General features: G+C 44.9%; 1 protein-coding gene across 6 annotated transcripts in view; it reads right to left on the reverse strand.

The window, feature by feature from the left end:
• The window catches only part of MITF (melanocyte inducing transcription factor), a 96,271-nt gene that overhangs the window by 31,157 nt on the left and 40,365 nt on the right, over window positions 1–24,749 (reverse strand). For all 6 annotated transcript variants that reach the window (XM_084530882.1, XM_084530884.1, XM_084530883.1 and 3 more), the window contains exon 2: window positions 9,973–10,219. In XM_084530882.1, coding sequence (XP_084387008.1) covers window positions 9,973–10,219 — 247 coding nt within the window. The remainder of the gene's footprint in view (window positions 1–9,972; window positions 10,220–24,749) is intronic.

Genomic DNA, 24,749 nt, shown 5'->3' on the forward strand with positions numbered 1-24,749 from the left:
AAGTGGAATTAATACCAATTCCTGGAGAAGGTGGAAACTCAGAAAGACTTTCTAAGGATAAAGGGAGCAGCCTGACTCAGGGAGAAGCCTTGGCTGGAAGCTGTCCCCTCGTTCCTTACATTAAATGCTGCAGAGAGAGGTGTAAGGCAGCTCTGAGCAATGCACATGGGAAGCATCGCTTCGCACAGAGCACCCACTTAATTTAATAAGAATCACTCCAGAGCAGAAGGCACCACTTTTCTTCCCTCAAAAAGCCAATATACATTAGAAAAGCATAAATTCTTTTGAAAAGCCACAGTAGCATGATTAAATACTATTTTTCCTTTTACACAACAAACCTTACAGGGCTGCACCCTTAAGGAATATATGAACTTTCATGTGAAAGGAGCCCATTAACTGCTGCACAATGAATGGTGCCTGTGGTCCAAGACTCATTTCCTTTTAGAAAGCAGAAAGGACGGAGAGCTTACAACTGCTGCACACAACTGCTGACTCATTCAAGGTCACTTTACTTCTTCCTTGAACAAACTGTTTCTTTGAGACCCAGCCTATCGTGGTATTTAAGACTGTAGTTTCAAGAGGCAGTCAGGGAACACAATTTTGTTAGGCTGTGCCAAATATGCAGGACCCGATATTATTTCAAATTTAAGTCCAATTTTTTTTTTTTCTTAAAGTACTATTCAGAAATGAAAATCCATTTTGGCAGGGTGGGGAGAGGGGATTAAGTTTCACAGAGGTCACTTTAAACAAGCCTACAAGTACTTCCAAAGCCCTTAAAAGTAGATTTTATACAGATTTGTGTCATGTCAGCATGGCTATCAAATAGATTTCAAGAGACATAATTTCCATAAAACAGTCAGTAGTACTAGGTTAGTTCTAGAAATAGTACTAGATTGTGCAAATAAAGACTTTTCAATTATTGAGTTACGCTAGAGATGACTGGCGTGTTTTTTAAACTTAAGTCTCACTTCTAAGAATTGCTGTTTAATAAGACAAGAACGAACTTCAAAGCCCTTTCTGAAAGGACAGCAGAGCACCACACGGCTTCAGCAACACAGCCCCAGATCGCACGGGGCTGCAGCAGCAGTAAGAGAAGCTCTGCCCCACTGGCTTTGAAAAGAGGCTTTCCACTTGCTACCTGCTCATCTCTTCCTCTAAAAATCAGCCATGACGTCTGTAAAGTTTTGATGGTTTCAGCTAGGAATTTCCAGGTGACTTTTCGGAAGAAAGCCTGAAACAGGAGCTTTGATTTATCCACTGTGATGCACAAGCTTCCTAACAAATTCCTAGCTCACTTCTGATTCGGAGTCAGAATAATTTCTGCTTTTTCCACCACAAGTGCACTGAGCACAGCAGTCAACTTCAAGGCCTTTAACTAGGAAACAAAAAATGTCAGTGTTCGATAGGGAGGAAAAAAAAACACTCTCAAAATCACGGTCAGGATTTTCTAGAGCTTGCAGCAATGACTCCAAGTCCTTTAAAGATGCTTGGGTGCCCAGCACCATCTGAGACCCCAAGCCCTCCTAGCAAGGCCACACAGCTCCTTCCCAATAGCCTATGATGCTTTTTGGGGAGCAGATCTGCCTCTCCCCATGTTCAGAAGGAAGAGAGAGATAGGTACAAATACATTGCCCTGGGACAGAAAAAAATACTCTTTAAAACACGGCTTTTTTGTTTGTGTTTTTTAAACACAAGAAGCATTTCTGCTCGTTTCAGTGTGCTTGTTTTTGGATACATTGCAGATTCCAATTTTGATTTTATTTATTTAAAGCATTCCAGCTGCACTTGCTGAACAAGTTTACTACTTCCACTCGCTGCCAGTAGCAGGTTTACTTTCAAGAGAGAGCCTGCCTTCCACAGACTTTCTAGCAGCAATTTGTTTCCACATGTAGGAACCGTTGTGTAGGGCACACAACCGGTTAACGGCTTAAAGACACCTCTGGGACATGAGTTGGTGGAAACCAAATACAATATGAACAAGACAATTAGAATCATGTGTGAAAATCAGTTTCTATCACTTGACTGTTAGCCAACGGAGAAGGGAACGGTCTGGAAAGGCAGCTTCAGCAGCAACTGAGAGCTTTCCCAAGAAACAGACGCTCTTGGAAACCATAATGCCATCTGCTGAGAGATTATGATAGTGCAATGCAAGGAATGACAGCCCTGAATTAGTTCTCCAGTGCTTACAGTATTTCATCTGCTAGCTTAACTACTGTAATATCATGTTGAAAGGCATGCTGCTTCTGGTCATGTTCAAAAATAAAAAGAAATTGTTTAAATGGGATAAGTTATCCAAGGGTTTTCAAAGAACTACCTGAGACATCACAGCCTACTGATAATCAGCAAGTCAAGGACACTAAATCACAGAGATCCATAACTGAAGTGTTGTTCCAGTATGCTGAAAGGATACGAGCAGGATGTGGGACACACATATTCATTTGGCTGGGACATTCTAACTTTGCAAAAACACTGGGAATTAAATAGCTCTTTTTGATCTATTATGTTTTTAAAGTTTCTCTATTTTGTGCTCCGTATCTTTACAAGCTTGAAAATTTGTACATAATTCTAATTCAACTACAAAAATATATCACCAAGTCTCAGAATTACAAATAGGTTAAGTGTGAAACTGGCATCCAATGGAAGTGCCAGCAACAGCCTGCAGGACCGAGCTGTTACCCCAATATCCCACCAGCACTCTCCATGGAAATGTTTGGAGGCAGCAAGGTATTTTTGTAGTTGGTAGCAGAGTTGCTGTGAATTTAAGATTGGCAGGATAATGATTCCACGAAGACCACCAGATGGATTATTTCATTTCCCGATCTGCCAAGCATCTAAAATCAGGCCCTGTTTTGCTGGGTCACAACAAAACTTAATAGAACATGAGGAACAAGAACCAGCCATTGGGATGCAAAGGGGATGCACGCATGACAAGCCAGGAGGATGTTTTTCCTTATTTGCACTAAACCAAGTCTGCCCCTGAAGGTACTGATGAATTACAAGAGGTTCAGAAAGCCTTCTGAAGGATTCAAGATCAGGCACGCCCCAGATTCAAGATCTAAGCAGAACGCTAGCACAGTCTGCTTTTCCTCTAGCCCACAAGTTTCAGGAGTGTTGCAATCTGAGCCTGTCATTAATTATTAAAGGAAGATTTAGAGAATTAAATTATTATTACTGTAAGTCAGACAGACAGAACTAACCAGATCCACTGGCTAGCAACTGATGGTGTATGAAATCCTAAGTGGATGCTGCCGCGCAGAACTGTTCTTCCAGAGAAGTGCAAAGGCAGCAGCCTGGTGATCCAATTCTAGCCTGACCCTCTCATTTCAGTTCTGAGGAATGCCTCTCCTATGTGTAAAGAAAGGGAAAAATATTTTTCCATAATATTTTACCTGAAGAATGCTGCATGAATGTCTTCCTACGGAAACAAAAACCAAATGTGTTCCAGCCTCAGCTCAGGGATAATTTCCACTGCAAGCAGTACAGAGCTGCATTACTAAAATGGATCCTTTTGGTCAAAGAACAAGACATGGGGCTGGCACCTATCTGTGAGGGATAAAGAGTTAAAACAGCTACCACTTCCTCAACCGGCCCACTACTATTGTGAGCGCAGTGTTCAGCTGAATTCCATCAGGCCACGCTGTCTTAACACAACCTGACACGTTCCTCTTCAAGATCTCGGAATTTTTTTCTACTCTCTGCTTTTCAGCAGCATACACTAGAAAATAAATACACCCCAAAAGCCAAATGGTAATCCAAGTACAAAATAATATTTAATTATATAGTGGGGGGTTGTGGGGGGACTGAGTAACTTTTTTTTTTTTTTCTTTTTTAAAGTAAAAGACTCGCCAGGTCCTTCACAGACAACACAATACTGGTTTTTGTTTCAAGTTCATAACTTGGCTCTTAAAGTAGTTGATAATGAACCAGCAGGCATTATTTTAAATCAACCAGTTTTATTAAATGAGCCAGAAAGGAAAGAGGCAGGGCTAATTACCAGCATTCCTTGATGAATTACCTAGCGGTGTGTGGTAAATCTCTGGGCGTCTTTGTCTTTATCCCCAAATTTATCCCTTACTTATTTCTCAAGAGGTTAAAGGACACGGGGCTAATTAAGGCACCAATCCAATGACAGACAGAATCATTCAAGGTAAGGCTGGTTTTTACTCTTTCAAGCTTTTGCATCTCTGCCTGGTACTTCTTAATCTAATTTCTTTTTTTTTTTTTTTTCCCCCTTAATATAACTGCTGGGGAGGGGGAGGAAAAGCGCTAATCTTGTCATGGTCAGGCAGGTTGAAATTGCCATGCAGTGCTGGGCAAAATGCTGCATATTTGTAATTTAGCCAATAAGAAATTCCTTAAGCCTCTCCTGAATGGCAGGAATGTCTCTAGCTTGTCACTTCGAATTCAGTCACTGCACAGGTTCAGCGTCTCGCAGAATAATGCTGCCAAACTAGCTGAAGAACTGAAATATTTGCGAGTGTACATAATGCCTAAAGATTACTTTAAGCAGATCTGAGTTTTCACATTTCAACATTTAACGTCTGTCAAAGCTGTCGACAGAGGCCTCCCCAGACCTCCACATGACTCCCCCCGGCCTTCAGCGCCGTGGGGGGGCTCCGGGCCCTGCTGCAGAGGCAACCAGCACAACCCCAGGGACCAGCACTGCCCCTTTCTGTGTTCTTGGCTCAACCAGTGCAGGGTGGTAAGGTGGTTTTATTTTAAGCTGACTTGGGCTGAAACGGGATTTGATACAACGTAGGCAACGCACACACTGACACCCATAGGAAAAGGAGACAGGGGATGAAGGGTGAAAGCAGGCTTTGCACTAGCAGTCAAGCAGTCAGACACTTGTGCACAGAAGTACATTGCCCCCTCGAATTCCACGCATGTTTAACGTCCAATAACCTCTGCGTTGAGCAAGAGTTTACATTTTACCTCTAGCACTCACCAGACATCAGCACCAGTTCTCATTCTGGAGGAGCTTACAACCCACTAAGCAAGCAAAAGAATGAAGGCCCAAGAGATCTCTTACTTACGTGAAGGCTTAGGACAGGCTTTAGAGGTTCTGTGGTTAAAAGCAAGTTCCTCCTTCTGAAGAATTTGCTGTGGGCTGAAGTTACACTCACCGACTCTGTGTTGTATCTGCAGTTCAGCAAGACCTGGTCTGGCAAATCACTTCTCCGAGTTACAACTGCAAATACATGCCAGGCTGGCTTAACAGACTGGCACACACCGCTAGCTGCTATTGTCAGGTTCGATTAAATTAACTTTTGATCAGATAAGCATTTCCACAAACACACATTTACTGTAACAGATGCTACCACACATTTATCTCGACATCCCGTTGTTCCTGTTCTACAGAACTGTAGGACAGATAGATTGATCTCCCATACAATGAAGTCTCGTGGTAATTATTACACCAGGAATACTATTTCTAACTGCACAGCCTTCCCTGGTGAGCAGAAGGACTACATTAACACCACAGGTCGCTCTTTGTAACAGAACACACTGGAAAAGGTCTGGGAGGAGGCATTTTTTGATACTTGTCCATAGTCATTAACATCACTCAGAGGCATGCTTGGCATTTCAAAACCGAAGAAATACAGGGTATCTGATGCAAAGAGCTTATCGTGGGGGCACATTTAAAACCTGAATGAACAATGACACGAGGGTTAAAGCAAGAGGCCAGCCGGGCCTCCTGCATTGTCCCAGACAGCCTGGCTGCGCTTCTGTTGACTCAGGAAAAGCTGCTGGAAGGAGAAAGATAAGTGTGAGCTACAGCAGTGCCGGGGTGGCAGCAAGATGGGTGAATGGACCCACTCTGGGATCAGTGGCGATCAGCCTGCAACGCTGCCATAGGATGGGCAAAGAAGAATAAAGCACGAATGGAAATGCAGTGAACACTAGTTGGTTCTGGACTTTGAAAAGCAGATATTTCAGCTTGTTCAGGGCCCCAGGCAGAAGAAAACCTGGGATGGATGTCTGCTGCCCACTGGTGTTTTCAATCCTGCCTGTCCTGGTGATGCTTTCAAAGGAATTACTCTGCAGTTCTGCAGGCCGAGGATGCTCACAGACATCAGGGTCAGCAGACATAGTAGGACTACAGGTGTAAAAATGATTCTGTGATATCAAGAAGACATTAACAGATGAAGTTTGAAACAGCTGTGGGAAAACTTTTTAACAGACTGGCCTCCCTCCAAACCTAGGGTGGATTCTCTTGATTTCTGATAGCCAAGGATTTCACCACCTGAAACAAACTGAGCTCTGCAAGGATTAACAGCAGCACTGTTCTGCAGATGAATGACCTGGGAGCAGGACTAGCCTCTCATCACTCCTCACAGGTGAGGGGCAGAGGCCTGATGCCCAACCTCCTCCAGCACCGGGCTGACCCCACTTACAGAAATGTGGGGATCTGCTCCCAGAGGCCAGCCCTGCCACAGCCAGCACTGAGAGCTGCAGAGGTGCCTCTGCTCCAGCAGGAAAGGAATCCTACCAGACAGGAGGATAAACAACAGCAACAACTTCTTGCTATCAAGGACACAAAATTATCATACACCTGTATGGAAGAAACTATTTTATGAAGAAAACCACTGAAGATATTTTAAGAAGAATTCTTTACAAAAGAAGTTCATTTATTAAATAGAAAGTATTGACTGACTGTGTACATTGGGCTCCTGATCAAACATCAACACATTTTAAAAAGTTACTTTCTACTATTTCTGAGGCAGAGCAAGAAGTTGAAGCAGAGCAGAAGCAAAGAACCTCCTGTGACACCCCCACGTAGCACTAACCCTAACCAGCCGCAGGAGATGGGTGAGAAGATGCTTAAAGACAAACTAGCCCTTATGTCTGCGAAACTAACATCAGTGGAGCAGAATGACAACTGAAACCCCTAATAAACCCTCCTGCTATTAGATGAGGAGAGATACTGCTTGATATGCATCAGCCCCATTCCTAGTCCATCACAAAATTAGGCTTCACTAAGCAACACTACATTTTAATTCCAACAGGTCATTTCCTACCTTGTCAAGCTACATTACTTGACACAGAAATGATGCAATAAGAAGTCATTACTCAAGAAAATAAAATCCTATTTATTCATATACCCTTGAATGTAATGGCCACGTTATGTAACTTGGAAATTCCTATGCAATGTGACATGGATTAATATGTATTACTCTTTCTGTACTGTTTCTAAATGACAATTTAAACATCTTGAACACAAATACAAAATGCAAACTCATCAACAGTTTCAGCTTCTTTTTAAGCTAGTCATTCCAAACTACTATCCTCAGACACTCCACTACTATTCCCCTAATATCGTGAGATACGGGACACAGCAAGCCACACAGTTAATTACATAATCCAAAGAGTGAACCAAATCAACAGGTTGCTTTTTCTTTCCTCTCTTTTTTTTTTTAAATGTGATTTTAAATTCTATAAAAATCATCAAAACTAACAACAAAGCAGCTGCCACTTTTGGTCTTATTTGTGTAGTAACATTCAAAAAGCTTTTTTAAAGAAAATTGCCTTGCAGATTAACATTTCTCAAAGTGTAAAAATCCCCTTTTTGTCCACCTCATTCTTTAAGGTCACTAAATCCAGACCATCTGGGTAATAAAGTTACCACGTGTAGTTCCCTATTCACCTAATTAAAACTTCTGTACATCTCGTATGGATAATTTGTCTATAGCTAAAACCAACTGAAGTGTAAAAAGCAGCTCCGGGGAAATGATGTCACTAGAAGCAGGTTACTGCTGGCAGAGCTGGCTGTCAGCATATCGGCACCAGGAAGATCCCAATTTACTGTTAAACACATCTTTTGAGCCAAGCAACCTGTTTCATAATAATAATAAACCATATGGACTTTCCAGTAAAATCCTATTCACACTGAAACATCAATAGTAAATATTTTAATGTTAAAAAAACAAATAACTTCGAGCCTGGTATTTAGCACTTTTTTTGTACAGAGTTGGTCCAGTCCGGTATCACTATGGATAAAAGCACGAATCTTTAGCTGCTTCCACTAAAAACATAAGCCGCAAAAGGGAGCAAACCAGTCTCTCTTCTCTCAAGCCGAGCAAGAGACCAAGAGGACTGGGTTTTGCTAGTTTTGGCTGTTACTTATGTAAAGGCAGATAACGAGGAGTCAGACGCCGTTTTGCGTGTTTCTGCAGCCATTACCTACAACACCCGACTCTGTTGCCAAAAAGCCCTTGCTGCCAGCTATTAATTTTCATTTACAAGCCAGGTAAGGATGCACTCACACAACTTTTCGCTCTGTGGGGTCAAACATGCTGCCGAGGACTGGGGACAGATGCTTCCTCTGTGGTCCCAAAGGACAAAAATTCCCGTTTGAGTCCTTCACGTGAAGTTGCTAGCAATGCTCCCGCAAGTTACGGATCTGCAGGAATTCCTGTGATAAGCCAGTTCCTAGGCACTGCACTTGTAATAACAGAGCATCACCTTTCAACACAGCATCTTCTGTAACCTGTCTCCTAGAAATAAAGGGCTGCTTTCCCTTCTCTCTCACGTATGGAGGTACTTGTAAAAAGGACACCACAGAAAACTGCTAATGCTTCAAGAGATTACACATCTTCCTTGATAGTATGGTATCATCAGAAAATAAAAGCTTTCCTGTAAGTTTACGAACAGATATAAAAAAAAACAACACTACAATTTATGTCAGAAAGTATTAGGATGAAAGGATAGAAAAATCTAACACATGCTTGGTTAACCAAGTGCACTACAAACAGAAAACTACTTTCTGTCTTCTACACATCTGCTAGATCCAAATTGTAACTACAGTGTCATAATTTGGAAATACATCTAACAAATTCAGGATGGACAAGCATTAGGATAAGATTGCTTTTCCCAGTCAATTTCTACTCCTACACTGTAGACCACACTTGAGTATATTCTAGTATCCCCATCGAGTATTAATTTTGGCACTGTTCACACAATACCATAATGCAGGTTCAATAAATAGAAGGACCCTACATTTCCCCCATAAAACAGTCATGCTGAAACTGTCTTGAAATACTGCATCTGCAAGCCTATTTAAAGGCTAAATCTTGGAATACTTCTCATCGATATGGAGCAGTGATGGGCAAAGTACAAGAATGCATTGTAAGCAAGTTCAATTAACTTCTCTGGCAAGAATACACTTACTAACAGAAAGCAATTGCCAAATATCCAACTGCAATAAAAAGATCTAGCACTAATGGAGAGCAAATAAATCACTTCTCAAAACTTACAAAAACTTTACTCTAACGAAATATGTCTATTTTTACATCACTTTTTCCATTATTTTGCTAACACATTTTCATGTTACTTTATGTGGACTTACCCTGTGCATGAAATTCTCTTTTCTTCTAGTTGAAGAAGTTTTTCCCTGAGTAATTAGCAAGCTACATCCCCTTTGACAGAGAGACACTAACAAGCTCCTACAGTTTCCAGTAAGACAAGGAATCCAGAGCTACTAATAGCAAACAAGTCATTTAAGCAAAAAAGGATTACAAAGGCTTGTTGCAAGAGCCTGGAAACTCACCCATATTTCAGATTAAGGCTTTCTGAGGAGCTCTTTTGTAATGAGTTTTGACTCAAATTTTTTATTTCATTTAAAAAAATGCATATTTTATTGATTTAAATATGTATTAATCATTTTTTCTTCGGACAAACACTAAGTGCCAGAAAGACCGGACAATGATTTCCAATGGGAAAACTAGAGAAATGGTGGTTTTATAACAAAACCTCCCTCGAGATCTCAAAGTATAAAGAAAAAAAAAATCACAAACTAAGAAGGATTTCTACTCTCTGGTACAAGGACACCAGAATAAGCTGCGAATCAAGCCACAGCGCAGCTTCTTTGCGAGACTTCATTCCCAAAAGTACCTGTCACCCCATCCCTAGGGCACATTAAGTCTATTTCAATGAGAGCTACGACACAGAGCGGTGGAGCCGCCGACCTACCTTGAGGACCTCCATGGGTACCTGCGTGGCGGGGGGCAGGCTGGCGGGGACGCTGACGTTGATGGCAGGTGTCTGGCTGACGGGAACTCTCTGCTGCATGAACTGGGCTGCTTGCTGCTTCTGCTGCTGCTCCCGACGCTCCTGCTCCTGCATCTGCTCACGCATGAGCTGCTGCCGTAGCAGGATTCGTGAGGTCATGCTGGAGGAGCTTAAGGGAGGCTTGGAAGCGCCAGGATGCTCGGAATTGCTGTGGGAAGAGCAGAGAGAGACAGCTCAGCTTCTACCAGCGCCTTCATCGCTCAGGGTTTGCAGAACTGTTCTGGGGCAGGGAGCAGAATCCGCAGGGCTCCGCGGCACCACACAATGGGGAGCTCGGAGCCGACCCACTGCAGGGACTTAGCAGCGCGTTAGGCTGCCTTAACTTCGTGGGGACTGAACATTTCCAAATGCCGATACCCAGCTGTAAAAAGTGATTTACTACTTAATACAGCCACCATCCACGAGAAAAACAAATGCCTTTATAGGTAGCAGCAGGCACTCATATCCCTTTTTTTTTTTTTTTTTTTTATAAGTATGGAAAGGATGAATCATGCCTAATGATAGGTATAGGTAATACGCCAGGTCTAATCACCTACCTCAAAATAAAGAGAGAAAGAAATTCTACCTCTTCCATGAAAGCACAATACAATAAAGTACAGTTATTTCCTGCAAAATACTACCTCGGGGTTGGACTTGCTGATAGTGACATTCTTCATAGCTAGAAACCAGACCCCAAAAGCAGCAGCTCCCACCTGAGGCCTACACCAGCATCTCCTGGGTGGGGCGAGATGGAGGAACAGGCAGCACAGTCACCCTTACCACAGCCTATTGTGCTGCCCAGGTGAACACACTATGCACCTTCACCTGCTAAGAGCCCTCAACAGACCAAACATCCCAGCATATAACACAGGACAAACCCAGGAGCTTGCCATAAACTGCAGGGACACCTCCTGAAAGACCCCATCATTTTATTCACCCCCAGGAGTAAAACCCCATTTACAAGACATTTGTGTAGCATCCTTAAGATGGAGCAATCCAGGGAGGTAAATACCAAGCTACAAAGCCTTCGAGGGAAGGAAGTGAGCAGCAGCTAGGAACCCAGGACTCCGTGCATCCGCATGAGAAGATGCCACAGCGGGTGTAAGTGATGGCACTTGGTTTCTGATCCTAACCCATGACGGACACCCCAGGCAGGGCCATGCAGAAGCAAAGACCACACCAGGCTAGAGGAGAACATGGAATGCCTGGGGAAGCCGGCAGCAGCTGTCCCACTCCAGGAGCGAGCTGCCTGTGAGCCCCCTGCCTCTGCTCCCTGCATCTCAGTGCGGTGCTGGGCAGCTCGCGAGCCAGCGCCCCTCCAGCACCAGCCCCTGGAGGCTGCAGGCATCGAAAGCCACATCTCCTGGGCAGGCTTGGAAGCCTGTGAGATTTGTTTAGGACCAACGTTGTGTTCATAGGGGAAATGAAAAAGAAGAGCCCATGCTTACTTGCACAAGAGATCAAGAGAGCTCGCCTTCTGGGGGCAGGGAAGGAGCGCTGGGAGGAGACAGCCTTGCTATTTAAGACCTGTCAGGTTGAAACATTCACAGAGACACTGATCCTTTTGATAAAACAAGAGAAAACCTTTGTGGTGAAACTAATGCAGCTGCGGAATAATCGCACTAATTAGCTGCTCAAGACAAGTCATTGACTGTGATACTTGTAAAAACACCACCCTCCCAATTAACGGCAGTGGAGCATTCTCACATCTCAGCCCAGCAGCCCGTTTCCTGGATGCAGCCACGTTTGAAGGCACAGCTGAACCACTCACAAAGTCGCCCTCCAGTTTGGAAACGTGTATTTGCACGGCTAGGGTAGTTACAGGTCTCCAAAAAGGTCTCCAAACCCTCTTGGTCATGTAGCCCCAACCACTAAAAAAAATACTGAGCATGTACCCCTGATAGAGAGAACAGCACCTCCTGTGCTCCTGCATAGCCAACAGGAAAAAACATGAAATGAAAAGTAGGAAGGAGCCCTGTAGATTTGCTTTTTTACCCTTTCCTCATCCCAGCTCATGCTGCCCAGAAATGCTAAGAGAGCCAACGTTCCTCCAGCATTGCACTGAATCAAACTCTTCCTGGTGTTCTGGGCTACGCTGACCTTTTAGGATGCTCTCAGCAGTGAAGGCACCCAAGTTCTGAATGAAGGAATCATTGGGAACAACGTGCTGTCAAACTGCAGCTACTGCCAGCAATGTGTTCGAGTTTAAATAATACCTGGATCTGCCAGAAACACAGCCTGGAGGCTGCTACACAGTACCTGCCTGCCAAGAGGCTCATTTCACAAGCACCACGAGTGGAACTGGATGAACAAAACCGCTCCAACTCTCAGCTGTCCCGTGGCCGTCACCTGGGGACCGGGCAGCTCTCACGTCAGGGCTGAAGCGGCACTTCTTCCATCCACTGTAACTCACCGAGAGCAGCATAGATGAAAAGTAGAAGCTGAAAACCAGAAAGCTCCCCTTGGTGTTTCATTCTCTAAGGCTGTCCCACAAAACGCCCAGCCCCCGAGCCCTGCTCCAGCCACACACCGCACTGCGCAACGCCCCGAGACGGAGCAGAGGGTGCTGTGGGCTCCATCACCACGTGCTCACCCGAAAGCAAATAGAAAAAACTGTTTCAGAAACTCACTTTTACATCAAAAAAATTACAAACTTGTATCAAACGCTTAGTCAATAGTGTACGGCAGAGTTGCACTTTGGAAGCAGCCTGAGCTTTAAGCGTGGTGCAGGTGAGACACCGCAGCGCGGTGCGGAGCCCGGGCACGTGGCCGCTGAGCTCTCCGACGAGGCCTGACTCAGCCGGGCATTGCGCAGGCAGCCCCAGAACCCACACATGCAACTGATACTCGACGCGACTGAGATACTTCCTGCAAACATGGTTATGGATATCAGTTAATTACAATAAATGAAACCGACTCATCCCCTTAATTGAGGGATGATTAAACCAGTTATCCATTAGCAGTCTAATAAGCACAGTGTAATACAGACTGAGAGTTATTAGCTATGAATGTCATATGCCGATTCAATTAATCATTAAGCGATAGCATTCTATTAAATACATTTAAATTACACATCCTTTGTTCAGATGCCTGGGAAACGTTAGTTACCGTATGCACACACGGTAATGCAGACGGCTGTTGCGTAACATAAAGCAACTGGTCGGATTAGAACCAAGTTTTATTTCGTTGCTTTCAACTCAAGCGATTACAGACCCCACACGGTTTGGGATCATCCCGCCTGCCTAGATGGGTACTGAAGGTTTGATTTCCGTCTCCTTGGACAAAAAGCCAAACTAGTCAAAAGTTAAGTCCATTTTGTTTTCAGTTTCTTACAAACTGGTTCAACACCTTCTCCGGTATACATGCATTACTTGCCTGGTTTACACACATTTTCATTACCCACATATTTGTTAAAAAAACAATTCCAAATTATTGTTTTTAATTCCAACATAATGTTTTTAGACAAACTACAAGTGAAAAGCACAGACCAACAACTCAAACCCAAAGCTCTTCCAAACACTTCTTCATTGAAAACCACACACAAAACAAACAAACCACCACCTGCTCGCCCATCACTCTTCTGTTCTCTGGCAACAGCCACGGGATACTTGCTTCAGACAGGATCTGACCAATGCCCACCTGAAACGTTTCAGCTAGGCGTGTGCGCAGCTGACCTACGTGTCAGAGGGGGATGCTCAGCAGAAGACACTCTGAAGATGCCATCAAGAAACACGTCCAGGAGAGCTGACATTTTGGTAATGACTTCTCATTTCTGGTTCTGTGAACAGCCCAACAATAGCCTGTGCCCCACATTTGCCTGCTGCACATGGAAGTTGTAGCTAAAACAATACACATCTTTTCCACGCCCTGTAATCTTCACCCAGCAAAGGTTTTTTTCAGGGCTTCTTCATTTATTTTGGTTTGTCTGAACTAGAATTTGATTGAGTTTAGCATTAAAAAAAGGTTTAGCAAAAGGCTTAGGGGAGGGAGTCCCGTCAGTAAGATATGAAGCCCCTGGTTTTGGTTGAAATGCCCAAAGGCAGAATTCGATAAGACTGTGCCTGATATAAAATAAAAGCAGCCTGCAGAGTTTGACCTGCCTCTGCCCTTCAGACCCCACACACAGCCCCAGGTTCCTTGGACACAGGTGAACAAGAATCAAGTAAAATACACCAAAAAACGCCTCTCAGTTAGCCATCAGTCCTTTTTACTTACAAGTTCTCCAGCCACTCCACATGTAGTCTTGCCTAGAGGGGAGTGCAGTAGCAGCACAGATTTCACAAGACTGGAAAGTGGAATGAAAAAAAAAAAAAAAAAAAAAAAAAAAAAAAAAACAAGCTCTCAAAAAACACTTGCTTTGGCAAGCCCTCCTGCCCTGCTGTATGCAGAGCAATGGCACACGAGAGGGAGGTTATTGTTTGCTGTCCATGCCAACTGTTTAGTAGGGGGTTAGCCTGCAGAGAAATCAGCCAAGAGAAGCAGAAGCTGTAGTGCCTCCAGAAATCCATGGAGCTGCACGAGACCTTGGAGGTCTGAGGTAAGAAATGGGATTTAAATGCTTGTATTTAATGCCTTACCCTTACTTCATTCATCATCATTTATGGAGAAAAGCAAGGCATCCACACTGAAATAGCTGATACTAGCATAAGAACATCACTCCTGATCTTGAAAGCAAGTAGATGAAAGGTTGCGAACAACTCAAACACCCGGCCTGACCTACAGAAGGCATTACCAAATGAGACACCCGCACAGCTCCCCTGACACTCCTCCTGCTCAATGAGTGCTATAATTTCTCTCAAAACTGAATTTATTTGTAGAGATTCCAGTTGCAGTCTCTGTACCAAGCAGTAAAAACTCCAGACACTTTTTGTTGCCAGCACTATTAGTGTTAGCAGCATCTAAGCTGCCAGTCTGCATTGCTGTTTGCCATAGGGATGAGCAACAGAAAAAGGAAGGATACCAAAAGAGAAGACAAAAGAAAAATTAATATTAGAGGGAGCTGATGACAACAAAAAGAAAAAGGTTTTCTCCCCTATCTCCAGCCATTGAGAGGGATTCTAGGTACATGAAAACTACCCCAGCATTTTCCCAGCAGCACTTTGTACTTCATTCCTAAAATTTAATAATTGATTGTGGGTTACAGCGACACTCCGCTCAGCGAGCCAATTGGCTGGCACTGAACTGGCATATCAATGTTAAAAAAAAAAAAAAAATTGGCACCCCTTGATGTCCTTTGTTGTCAAGGACAGAGCAGTAAGGCCAGCAATTACATAAATGGTGCAGGACCTTTATCAGCCTCCACAGTAAAGCAACGACTGTTTCCTCTTCAATAAAGGTTTCTGCATTTGAAAGCTACACATTCAAAGAGACACGCTGCCTGCTGTGGCACCTGCTCCACCATCATCCAGGCAAACATTTTCCTCTCCCTCCAGTGCTTTCTTCCTCCGATGCATGCAGTCAACGATGTCCCCTATCCAGGAGCAAATGGCTGAGCTACAAACAGAATTGAGTTCAGTAGATACACCTTTCTTTAAATAAATAACAACCAGCACTCACAGTGACAGTGTAAACCTCTAAGATTTTTTCTTTTTAAGTAGCTGTACACAATTTAGTAGTTTTCCATTTTTCTTCCCGTCTTTAAAACACACCTGCACAAGCTGCTGAACATAATGCTTTTTGAACTTAATGAAAACCTCTCTCATGACCCAGGAGCACTCAGTAAATAATTATTAAGCTCTGGAGGTGGCTTTTGCATGAGTGTTGACTTAATAAAATGCCATAAGTTGATCTGCTTGAATGCCCGTTTACTTGGGGACACAGCTTTCAGTATAGCTTGGGAAGCTCGGCCACCACCAGACTAAGCAACACGGTGAAACTGAAGAGGTTCAGTATTAAAGCTGCGAAGGTCACATCTTACAATTCTTTACTACCGTTTCTGTTGAAGGGGAGATGAATAGTTACAAACCTACACCACCCTCAAAGACTTCTATATATACACCATAGCTAAAATAATCACTAAAATGCACCAGATCTGTTTGTGCCTAAGCTGAACCAAGAAATAGCAGGGGAAGGAGAAATCCCTAACGAAGGGGGAGCCACGAGAAGCTCCACAAGAGAAGAGCATCTTCCAGGTGCTCCTGGGGTGTGCACACAGCGACACAGCACACGGCTGCTGTCAGACACGCGAGTTTGGTCTCGTTACCTTTGCCCGCAGAGCTCTTACCCCACAGCAATCCCCCACTAGCTCAAATGTTTGTGCTTGCCGTGAACTTTCAGAAGGCGACACGCATATATATCATTTAACAACGACACATCAAAACGCAGAGGGAGGGCTTGGCGAGCCTTCCCCTCCTGCACGGCAGGGGCAGGCAGCTCCCCAGACCACCACCTCCATGCTGAGGCGCTCGCTTGAGGCATCACTTACAGGCAGCAGCTGGCCAAGGAGCGCGGCATGGCCCTCTGAACGCTAACGGCCTCCATCCTTGCTCCCCCCACACTTTTGTCCGAGGGTTTTTGCAAGGTGCCTGGGTGGAAGCCGGGCCCAGCAGGGCCGTGTCTCCAGGGGTGGCTCCGGATAAGGCCCTGGCAACTCCAATCCCCGGGAGCAGCGTGGGCAGCGGTGCCCAGCACCCGCCGGTGCTGCAGACCTGTGCAATCCAGCACCTACTGCCGAGCAGGGGCTGGGGCCTTGAGGCCTCACGACAACCCTAAAGTACTGATTGAGATTGCCCTGGGACAGGAATGGGTACGATCTGACAGGGCTGCAGAAGGAAGAGCCCAACTTGTGTTGTCCCTGAAGGGCCTGAGACCCGCTCAGCCCTCTCACGCCCCACCCCACAAGAGGAGATACGCGCCGGTGTTGAAAGCACTCGGCCCATTCTTTAATTAAACGGGGAGTGAGCAGGCCACTAATGCCATCAGAGGGGCGGACGGAGCTGTCTGTAGCAGTACAGCTTTCTCAGGATCTTTATCACCAAGAGGATGAAGGGAACGGATGGGTGCAAGACAACCTGCTTTCTGGGAGGTAGATAACTCCTGTGCTTTTAAAGTTCCCCTCGGTGAAACTCTGCCAAGGAATCACTGCACACACCTCACAGTACCTGGATGTGTACCTGTGACTGCAGAGGCTGGACACACTCTTTACCGTGTCCCAGCTCTGCTCAAACAGGGAGAACCCCTGCTCAGCAGAAAGTCAGCAAGCAGGGGAGATACCTGTGCACACAAATACCTCGAGCTTCCAAAAACATTCCCCAACGGGTTAGAGGAATTTAAAGCTTAGCATTACTAAGCCCTGGTTTCGTGCTCTTCCTCAAACTTACAAAGCCATCACAAACTTAGTGAATATATTACAGGGGAAATAGAAAAAGGAGCATGAGGCAAATATGCCTTTTGCCTGATAGGGTGAATAGTTGCCTTGTTAAGGACTTTTTGAGCCATTTCAGATGCCACTTTCCTGTTATCGGTACTTACCCCTCTAAAGAACTCTGCACACATTTGCAAAACATTCTACAACAGAAAGGCAGATAGCTAGAACAACCAAACGGTGATAAAATAAAAAGCGAGGAGATAACACTCCATTAATAACCTTTGTAGTTCTTGATTTTGTAATACAGAATTTACCTTCTTTTATCTGAGTAAATAGAGAAGATAACACTGTCGCCAAGAGGGAAGATGAAGTACATCACCATGCTGTTTGACGCTTTGTACCTACGTAGTCCCAAAATCTGACTTCACATCCCTTTCTCATTGTATCTTGATTTAGACGGTGACATATCTATCACACTACGCAGTCAGCTCGCAAGTTTATTCACAAAGGCAGCCAGCCCTGCAGAAAACAAGGCTCAAATGTGTTGTGCTCACAGCTTCTACCCCTCATTCATCTGCTCCAAAACTCGCTGAGCTAAAAAGCCACCGTGCTTCTAAGGGTTTGCAGGAACCCAGCCATTCCCAATCTGAATCCCTCTGCTCATCCTTGATTTTCTGCTCGCTGACTCCGCATGTCACGACGCTATTTAGTTCTTTCCAAAGAACACAAGGCAGCTCGAAATCTCATCTCACACAAATGACATCCTTGTTCTGGTATGCTCCGCAAACAGGATCTTAAGAAGCAAAAGAGAAAGTGTTTATGAAAGATTTGCTTTAAATGATTAAGAACCCCAAACAGTCATAATGAAAACCACAAAGTGAACTTCCAGAGCTCAATACGTGAAGCCTCTGTGTTATCAGTGCGTATGACTTGCTCAGTACAGTGAATACGAAATAAGAAGGAAAAAAACAGCCCCTAAGATGTTACTGAGAGCTCTAACATTAAAATTATCTTGGACGGGTACTATGCAAACTCTCACTTCAATCTGTAGCCACAGGGCTAGCTGGTCATTACAGGACCTGATCAGGGAGTGTGTTTGGCAACTCTTTCTAACAAAACTCTTGGCTGCATAAACTAATTCCTCAGTTCCACGTATTTTAAACAAACTTCAGTTTTAGTCTTCAAGCATTACTTATAGTTCTTCTACATTTTTGGCTGTTTGTAGAAGAATTAGTGGGGCAAAATGATTATGTAACTGTAAAGGCTGAACTACCGAGGGGGAAAAAGCCTTTCATTCAGCAACAGTTGCTTCACTTACCATTTGGGTATTTACACTGCAACTGCAATTTGCAATCGCAGGACAGATGTACCGCTCTTGCTGCGTTGGGTATTCACAGCACAGACAGCAAGGTGGGAAAAGCTCCAGCTGTCCGTGTAAGAAAGCAGCAGTGATGTTTACAAACTTGCTAATTGAGGCCAAGCAAAATGACAGTCATTCGCTGGAAACATTGCCAAACCGCAAACAACTACTGTGGAGATGGCCTTCAACTCCCCTGCTCAGGCCACTGAATACAACCTGCAAAATCCCTGCCTTGGAGTAACCTCAAACAAAGGCTCCTGGAGAAAGCAAATGCCAGCAGTCCATCGGCTAACACTGCAACGCTACCAGGGGACCCAGCAGCATCCCCAGCACAGCCACATCCAGCACGTGGTCCCCTGCCCCATGGTGCCTCTCCTCCTGCAACAGACTGGCCCAAAGTCTGCTTGGCAGAGCACCCCTCAGGCAGTGACCAGCAGCAAATGTGCAGGGAGCAGGATGGGAACAAGGCAAGCCTGTCAGGCAGCTTCCCCGAACAAGCTCCCAAACCCCAACCACTCCCAGCTCAGGGATTTCCCAAAATGGGAATGGTTTTTGTGTGCTTACAACCCTCAAGTGTGTGCCGTGGGTCATGTCAGCCTCACCTCCGGTTTTGTTCCGCAGCTGGCACAAGACGTGGAAGTGAGGACTACAGGACCTCTTCATCTGCTAGCTGCTGGAAATGCTATTTTAAGTTCATGCCATCTATATGACCTGCAGCCCTTAAATCAATACCACAGATTTTTGTGAATGGTTGGACTTGAGGGAAATTGGCATCTCCAGGGTCTTCTCTAGCAATTCTGCCATTCTATACCTTAAAAAAAAATTACATCTGCACCTCATTTCTAGTCAGAAACTGTTTATGAATTCCAAGGAGAGCAAAAGAGGAAAATAACTACTTGCAGTCAGGTTAAAATGTAAATGAAACAAATACCAAACCAAAAACATGATACAGAATAAACACCCATTCAAAATAAGAACATGCAAGCAACGTTTATACTTCCTGATTTTACAAAGCATCAAGATATATAGAAAAGATCCTCCTTGATCTATTCATAACTCCTGAAAACCTCATAAATAGAGGCTGCTGATACACTGCCTTAATTTCATTTGGGATCACCTTTCTGTTATGCATCTGCCTTATGTTGCACCTAAAATGCATCAGAAGGGACACAAGGGCAGATTTTGTGCAAACAAATCCATTCTTGAAAAGCAACCCAGCTGCTGCAGCTCTAGAGAAAGCCTGCATTAACACCACTCCACAGGCATCACGCTCTGCTGTTCCGTGACAACTGAGACGTGCTGTCCACGTAAGCTGCTCAGACAGCCCCGTCCCGTGAATACTACGTCCCACTCTTCAAAATGCATTACAGCTATTGATTGCTTTTTGAAAAAAGCTGCCAAGGCAAAGTTATACACAAGCCTTTTGTTAGATCTTCATCTCTTCTGCACTGCCAGAAGCAGAGCGCTTGAACGGCTCGTTCTATTCACAGCTACAGCAATGTTTGTTGTGCAACTACTGCAAACCCCTGAATCATGTAAACAGGGGCAAGAGCCAGAAAATGCTTCACTGGACTTAAAAGTTCACATCTGCCTTAGTTACTAGGACAAAAAAAAAAAAAAAGAAGGCAAGCACTTCATTTATAAGCAATAAATCATGCAAAGACCACAGTTAATCATGACTTCTTGCAACATGGATTTCTTTCATCTGGTTTACTTAGCACTCATGACCTTGGCAAAGTACCTGTGGAAGCACCCACCGATGCTGGGGAGCAGCAATCCCCACCTTCTGTTATTTCAGGCCACAGCAGACGACAACACAACACTACGTTAGTCAGCCAGGTTTATAAATCTGCAAAGTCACCTGGAAATGCTGCACAGTTCCAGACCTGCTGCAGCCCGGCAGCCGACGGAGCGCTGCTGTCCCTAAAAAGCCTCACGGTGACGGCTCTCAGCCCAGACCTGGTGGCAGCTGCACCGTTTTGCAAAACAAATGCTTGGCAAAGCTGCGGCTGCTGACAGCAAGATGACCCCCTCCAGTTTCTTTAACTTCTTGTTTCAGAAAGTTTGGTACTAGAAACCATCCCCTTACTTCAACTTTGTGGTTTGGATGAAAACTTGACCTTCTCTTCACCCACCTGCCTTCTGGTCCTGATCCTTTTCCAGCATTAAGAACCCTTAACGTGCCCAATACGCTAGAACTATGAGAAACAAGGGGAGGGAGGGAATACCCAGGTGCTTGGGATCACAATTTCACAGAAATCTCAAAAAGCCACCACTGCCAGCAATGACAAGTTCTGCAGCTGGTACCAAGAGGTCCTGAGACAGGAGACATTATGTTTGGATAAGGATGGGGCACCATAAATTAAAAAATATATATCTATAAGGAAAAAAGTTGTCTTCACTATCTACAGAAGAAAATCTGCATTAGATCATAATAGCCTGTTTTGGCCATACAACCATTTGCTCAGTTTAACTGAAAATTTAGTAGTTGCCCAATGTTGAGCTGCCAATCTGTGCTTAATACATGGGGGATATTTTTCCCATCCTTTAGTGGCTGCTGCAAAGTCACATTCAGGAACTACAATTGGTTTTCCAAGTACTCGGGGAAAAAATATTTATCTATTTTTAGCAACCTCTAGAACAAACAAGATGATTTGTTGTTCTTGTTTTGTCTTTAAAAGCAGACAACAATGCAAGCATGAACGGTCAAAACATTTTATCTACAGCTTACTGCAGTTTAAGATTGCACACATCAGGAAGAGTCAAAAGATATTTAGATTAAAAGCATTACCTTTACATATCGTTATACTTCTATGTCTCTTCTCTTTGTCTTTGCAGAGTTATAACCTGGCTGTACAAATCCTAATCTTAATAGAAGTACACATATTTGGTTTTGCCTAGAACTGATTACAGGCTAATTAAAATGTAAGTAAATCTAATATTAGCCTCTACACATGCCAGGGTATATAAACGTGCTCGCAGAAAATGGCTATCAGCTTGCAGAATGCCAAAGGCATTCGATTAACACTCACGCCATTTAAGTGTTCCCAGTGCTATTTGCCATTTAGCAAAAACCCACAGAATCCCTGCCTGGCCTACGGAAAGCCATCTCCTGCAGGGTTTCTTCTTTTCCTCGCTCCCAGCCATCTCACTTCATACACTAGATGGAGCTTCATCCCCTGCTTCCCCCAGCCTGCTGGCTGATGCTGCGCTCCTCACAGGATGGATAAAGAGGAGTAAAGAGGCAGAGGGTGAAACACCCACCTCACCCCACGTAAACAAAGCGCAGGCAATTGCTTCAGGAACACCGCAATACCAAGGGGGTGTCTGGGCTCTAACAGCACCCTCCCAGGTCCTGCTCTCCCCTCCCCACTTTGGGCACTGATTTGTCATTTTGCAGAGCAACAAGTATTTAGTAACTGCAAACCCCAAACCATGCTGCAGCTCCTACCAGCCTGCACCGTGGCCATGAGGCACTACCTTGAGTTCACGCCAGCACATTAAAATTACCTTGTTTTTCTCCCCTATAAAGAGGCAGCATTAACTCATTACCAGATTACACACCCGAGTTGCTCACTGGCTTTCGTGGATCTCTCTTTCTACTCCCACTTACTTGCTTTCAACGTTAGCTCTTCAATCCAGCAACCTCAATTGTCTGCACCGAATGCCCCTGCTGAGGCTCCGGACCTGGATCCGTTGACACTTCTGAGAAACGTCGCCGATCAAAGTAAAATTCCCCCTGACTTACAACTGATGCATTTGGTCTTTATTGTTTCAGAAAACAGTTCAGGAGAAACAGCTCATCCCGTGCAAACCACACTGACATGTTCAAGTAGGAACAACCAGCAGAACAAAGCTGGCCTGACTTCTGGGGGGCTGCCAAGGCTCCATTAGGATTTTTCAAAGCACAACGTGTTGTGGTCCATCATTAGGATTTCAGGGAGGAGTTTTTCAACTCACAGAATCGTGGAATAGTTTGGACTGTGAGGGACCTTAAAGCTTATCCATTTCCTCCCCTGCCATGGGCAGGGACACCTCCCACCAGCCCAGGCTGCCCAAAGCCCCATCCAGCCTGGCCCTGGGCACTGCCAGGGATGGGGCAAACACAGCTTCCCTGGGCAAGCTGTTCCTGAGCCTCATCAACCTCTGAGTAAAGAATTTATTCTTAATATCTAATCTAAACCTACCCTCTTAGTTTAAAGCCATTCCCCTTGCCCCATCACCACACCCCTGACCAAGAGCCCCTCCCCAGCTGTCCTGTAGCCCCCTTTAGGTACTGGAGGGCCACTATAAGGCCTCCACAGAGCCTTCTTTTCTCCAGGCTGAAGGACCCCAGCTCCAACCCAGGTGAAAGAACCATTCCTAATGTCCTAAAAGGCCAGCATGGTAACGTAATGGTAAGCAGCAGCAGCTTCAGGCTGAACCAGACAAGGTCACACCAAAGAGGACAGAGAAACATTGGTGTCAGTGGTACGGGACACCTGGGGTAGGACCTCATGCCTGGGGGCACCTGTGCTCAAGAACATGGGACTGAAACTGAAGCAATGAGAGACACAGAGCCCGCTTCAGAGCGGGAAGCTAAAGAAAAGTTTGGCTTTTTAATCTCACAAAATGGAGGTTGACAGGGATGAGTGTTGCTGTCTATAAATATCACGGAGAAACAAACACCCAGAAAAGAACAACCCTGGCATTTCACCAAGTGATATAAACCAGCTATGAGTAAGATTAAATTAGTACCAACAGTTATATTCTGAGAAGTCCAGTCCCCAAACAGTTTCCAGCTGGAGGACTGGCAAAGGAACAACATGCATCTTTGCAAAGCCCCGCTGCCTAATCGAAGCAGGTCACTGCGGAGCGAAGCAGCCAGTAATGAACTAAGGGCCACAAAAGATGCCCTCCAGCCAAGGGCTCCAATGGGACAGACACACAACAACACAAACTAAACTCTTTGGGAGAGAAGTAGTGCTGGAATCTCGTGCTGTATTAAACCATTATCCTTGTATTTAGCAGCATGGCCAAACGCTGTCTGTCTGGAAGGGGAGCATGACAACATGAGAAGGTTTCTTACCAGGTCCTACCAAAACAAAAGATGCTCCTCTAGAGCTACCAGCTCGTTCAGACCCTAATAAAATACTCCCCTTACCATCTGGCTTGCTGGACCAGCTGGAAAGCAAGTGTCAGCAGCACTTGTGCTGCAATTTCTTGGAACCGCCTCTCGCCCCCACCTTTGGGAGCGTCGTTGCCCAGATCCTCTCCTCCATTAGCCCAGCTGAGTGAGCCAGAGTTCAGAAGTGTTGAACTGGAGCAGTAAATAATACCTCAAAAATGCGACCCCTCCTTTTTGTCTAATGTGGAAATAACTGGAGAGCCTATGTCACTGCTTTGCAAAGCAGTGCCTGCAGTTAGCTGACTCCACCTTTCGGGGCTGGCTCTTACACTATTCCCCAGATTTCTGTACCGAACCACACGGAGACCAAGGGGCGAAATGCTTCCTTAACTTGGCACAGCTGCACGTTCAATGGAGAAAGCCACAGGATAAGACTAACTTCAAGTACTCACAACAGCAAAAGGTCCGCAAACAGGCTCCAAATAATGGTCAATTTTGATCATGCAAAGATTCCTCAAAGCCGGTGTTTTTTAAATATGCAAAATCTCCCAGCGAGTGGTGCAAGTCGCTGACATCCCAGTGCAAAGAGAAAGCTACAGTTAGAAAAGTGTGGGAGCAGGTGATGGAAATGAGAAGCTGTTATTCATTAACGTCGGAACGATTCTGCCTCAGCCCTGATTTTCTGTCAACCACACCACATTACTCAGCTCAACTGGCCTGCCGAGGCAGCCTCGTAAAGCTTGCCCTAAAACAAATGTTCGTGTAGGTCGCAGGTTTTTGGCAAAGACCTGCTTCTTTATTCAGAAAATAAAGAAAACAATAAAAGCACACCGGCCATACTTCCTTCTCCTGGAGGGCCTCCCCGGGTTTCCACACAACGCCTTCCTGACCAGGCTGGGGGCGCCTCCAGCAGCCCAGGCCGCACA

This window comes from Aythya ferina (genome assembly GCF_964211825.1).
Source record: "Aythya ferina genome assembly, chromosome: 10".
Taxonomy (NCBI): Eukaryota; Metazoa; Chordata; class Aves; order Anseriformes; family Anatidae; genus Aythya; species Aythya ferina.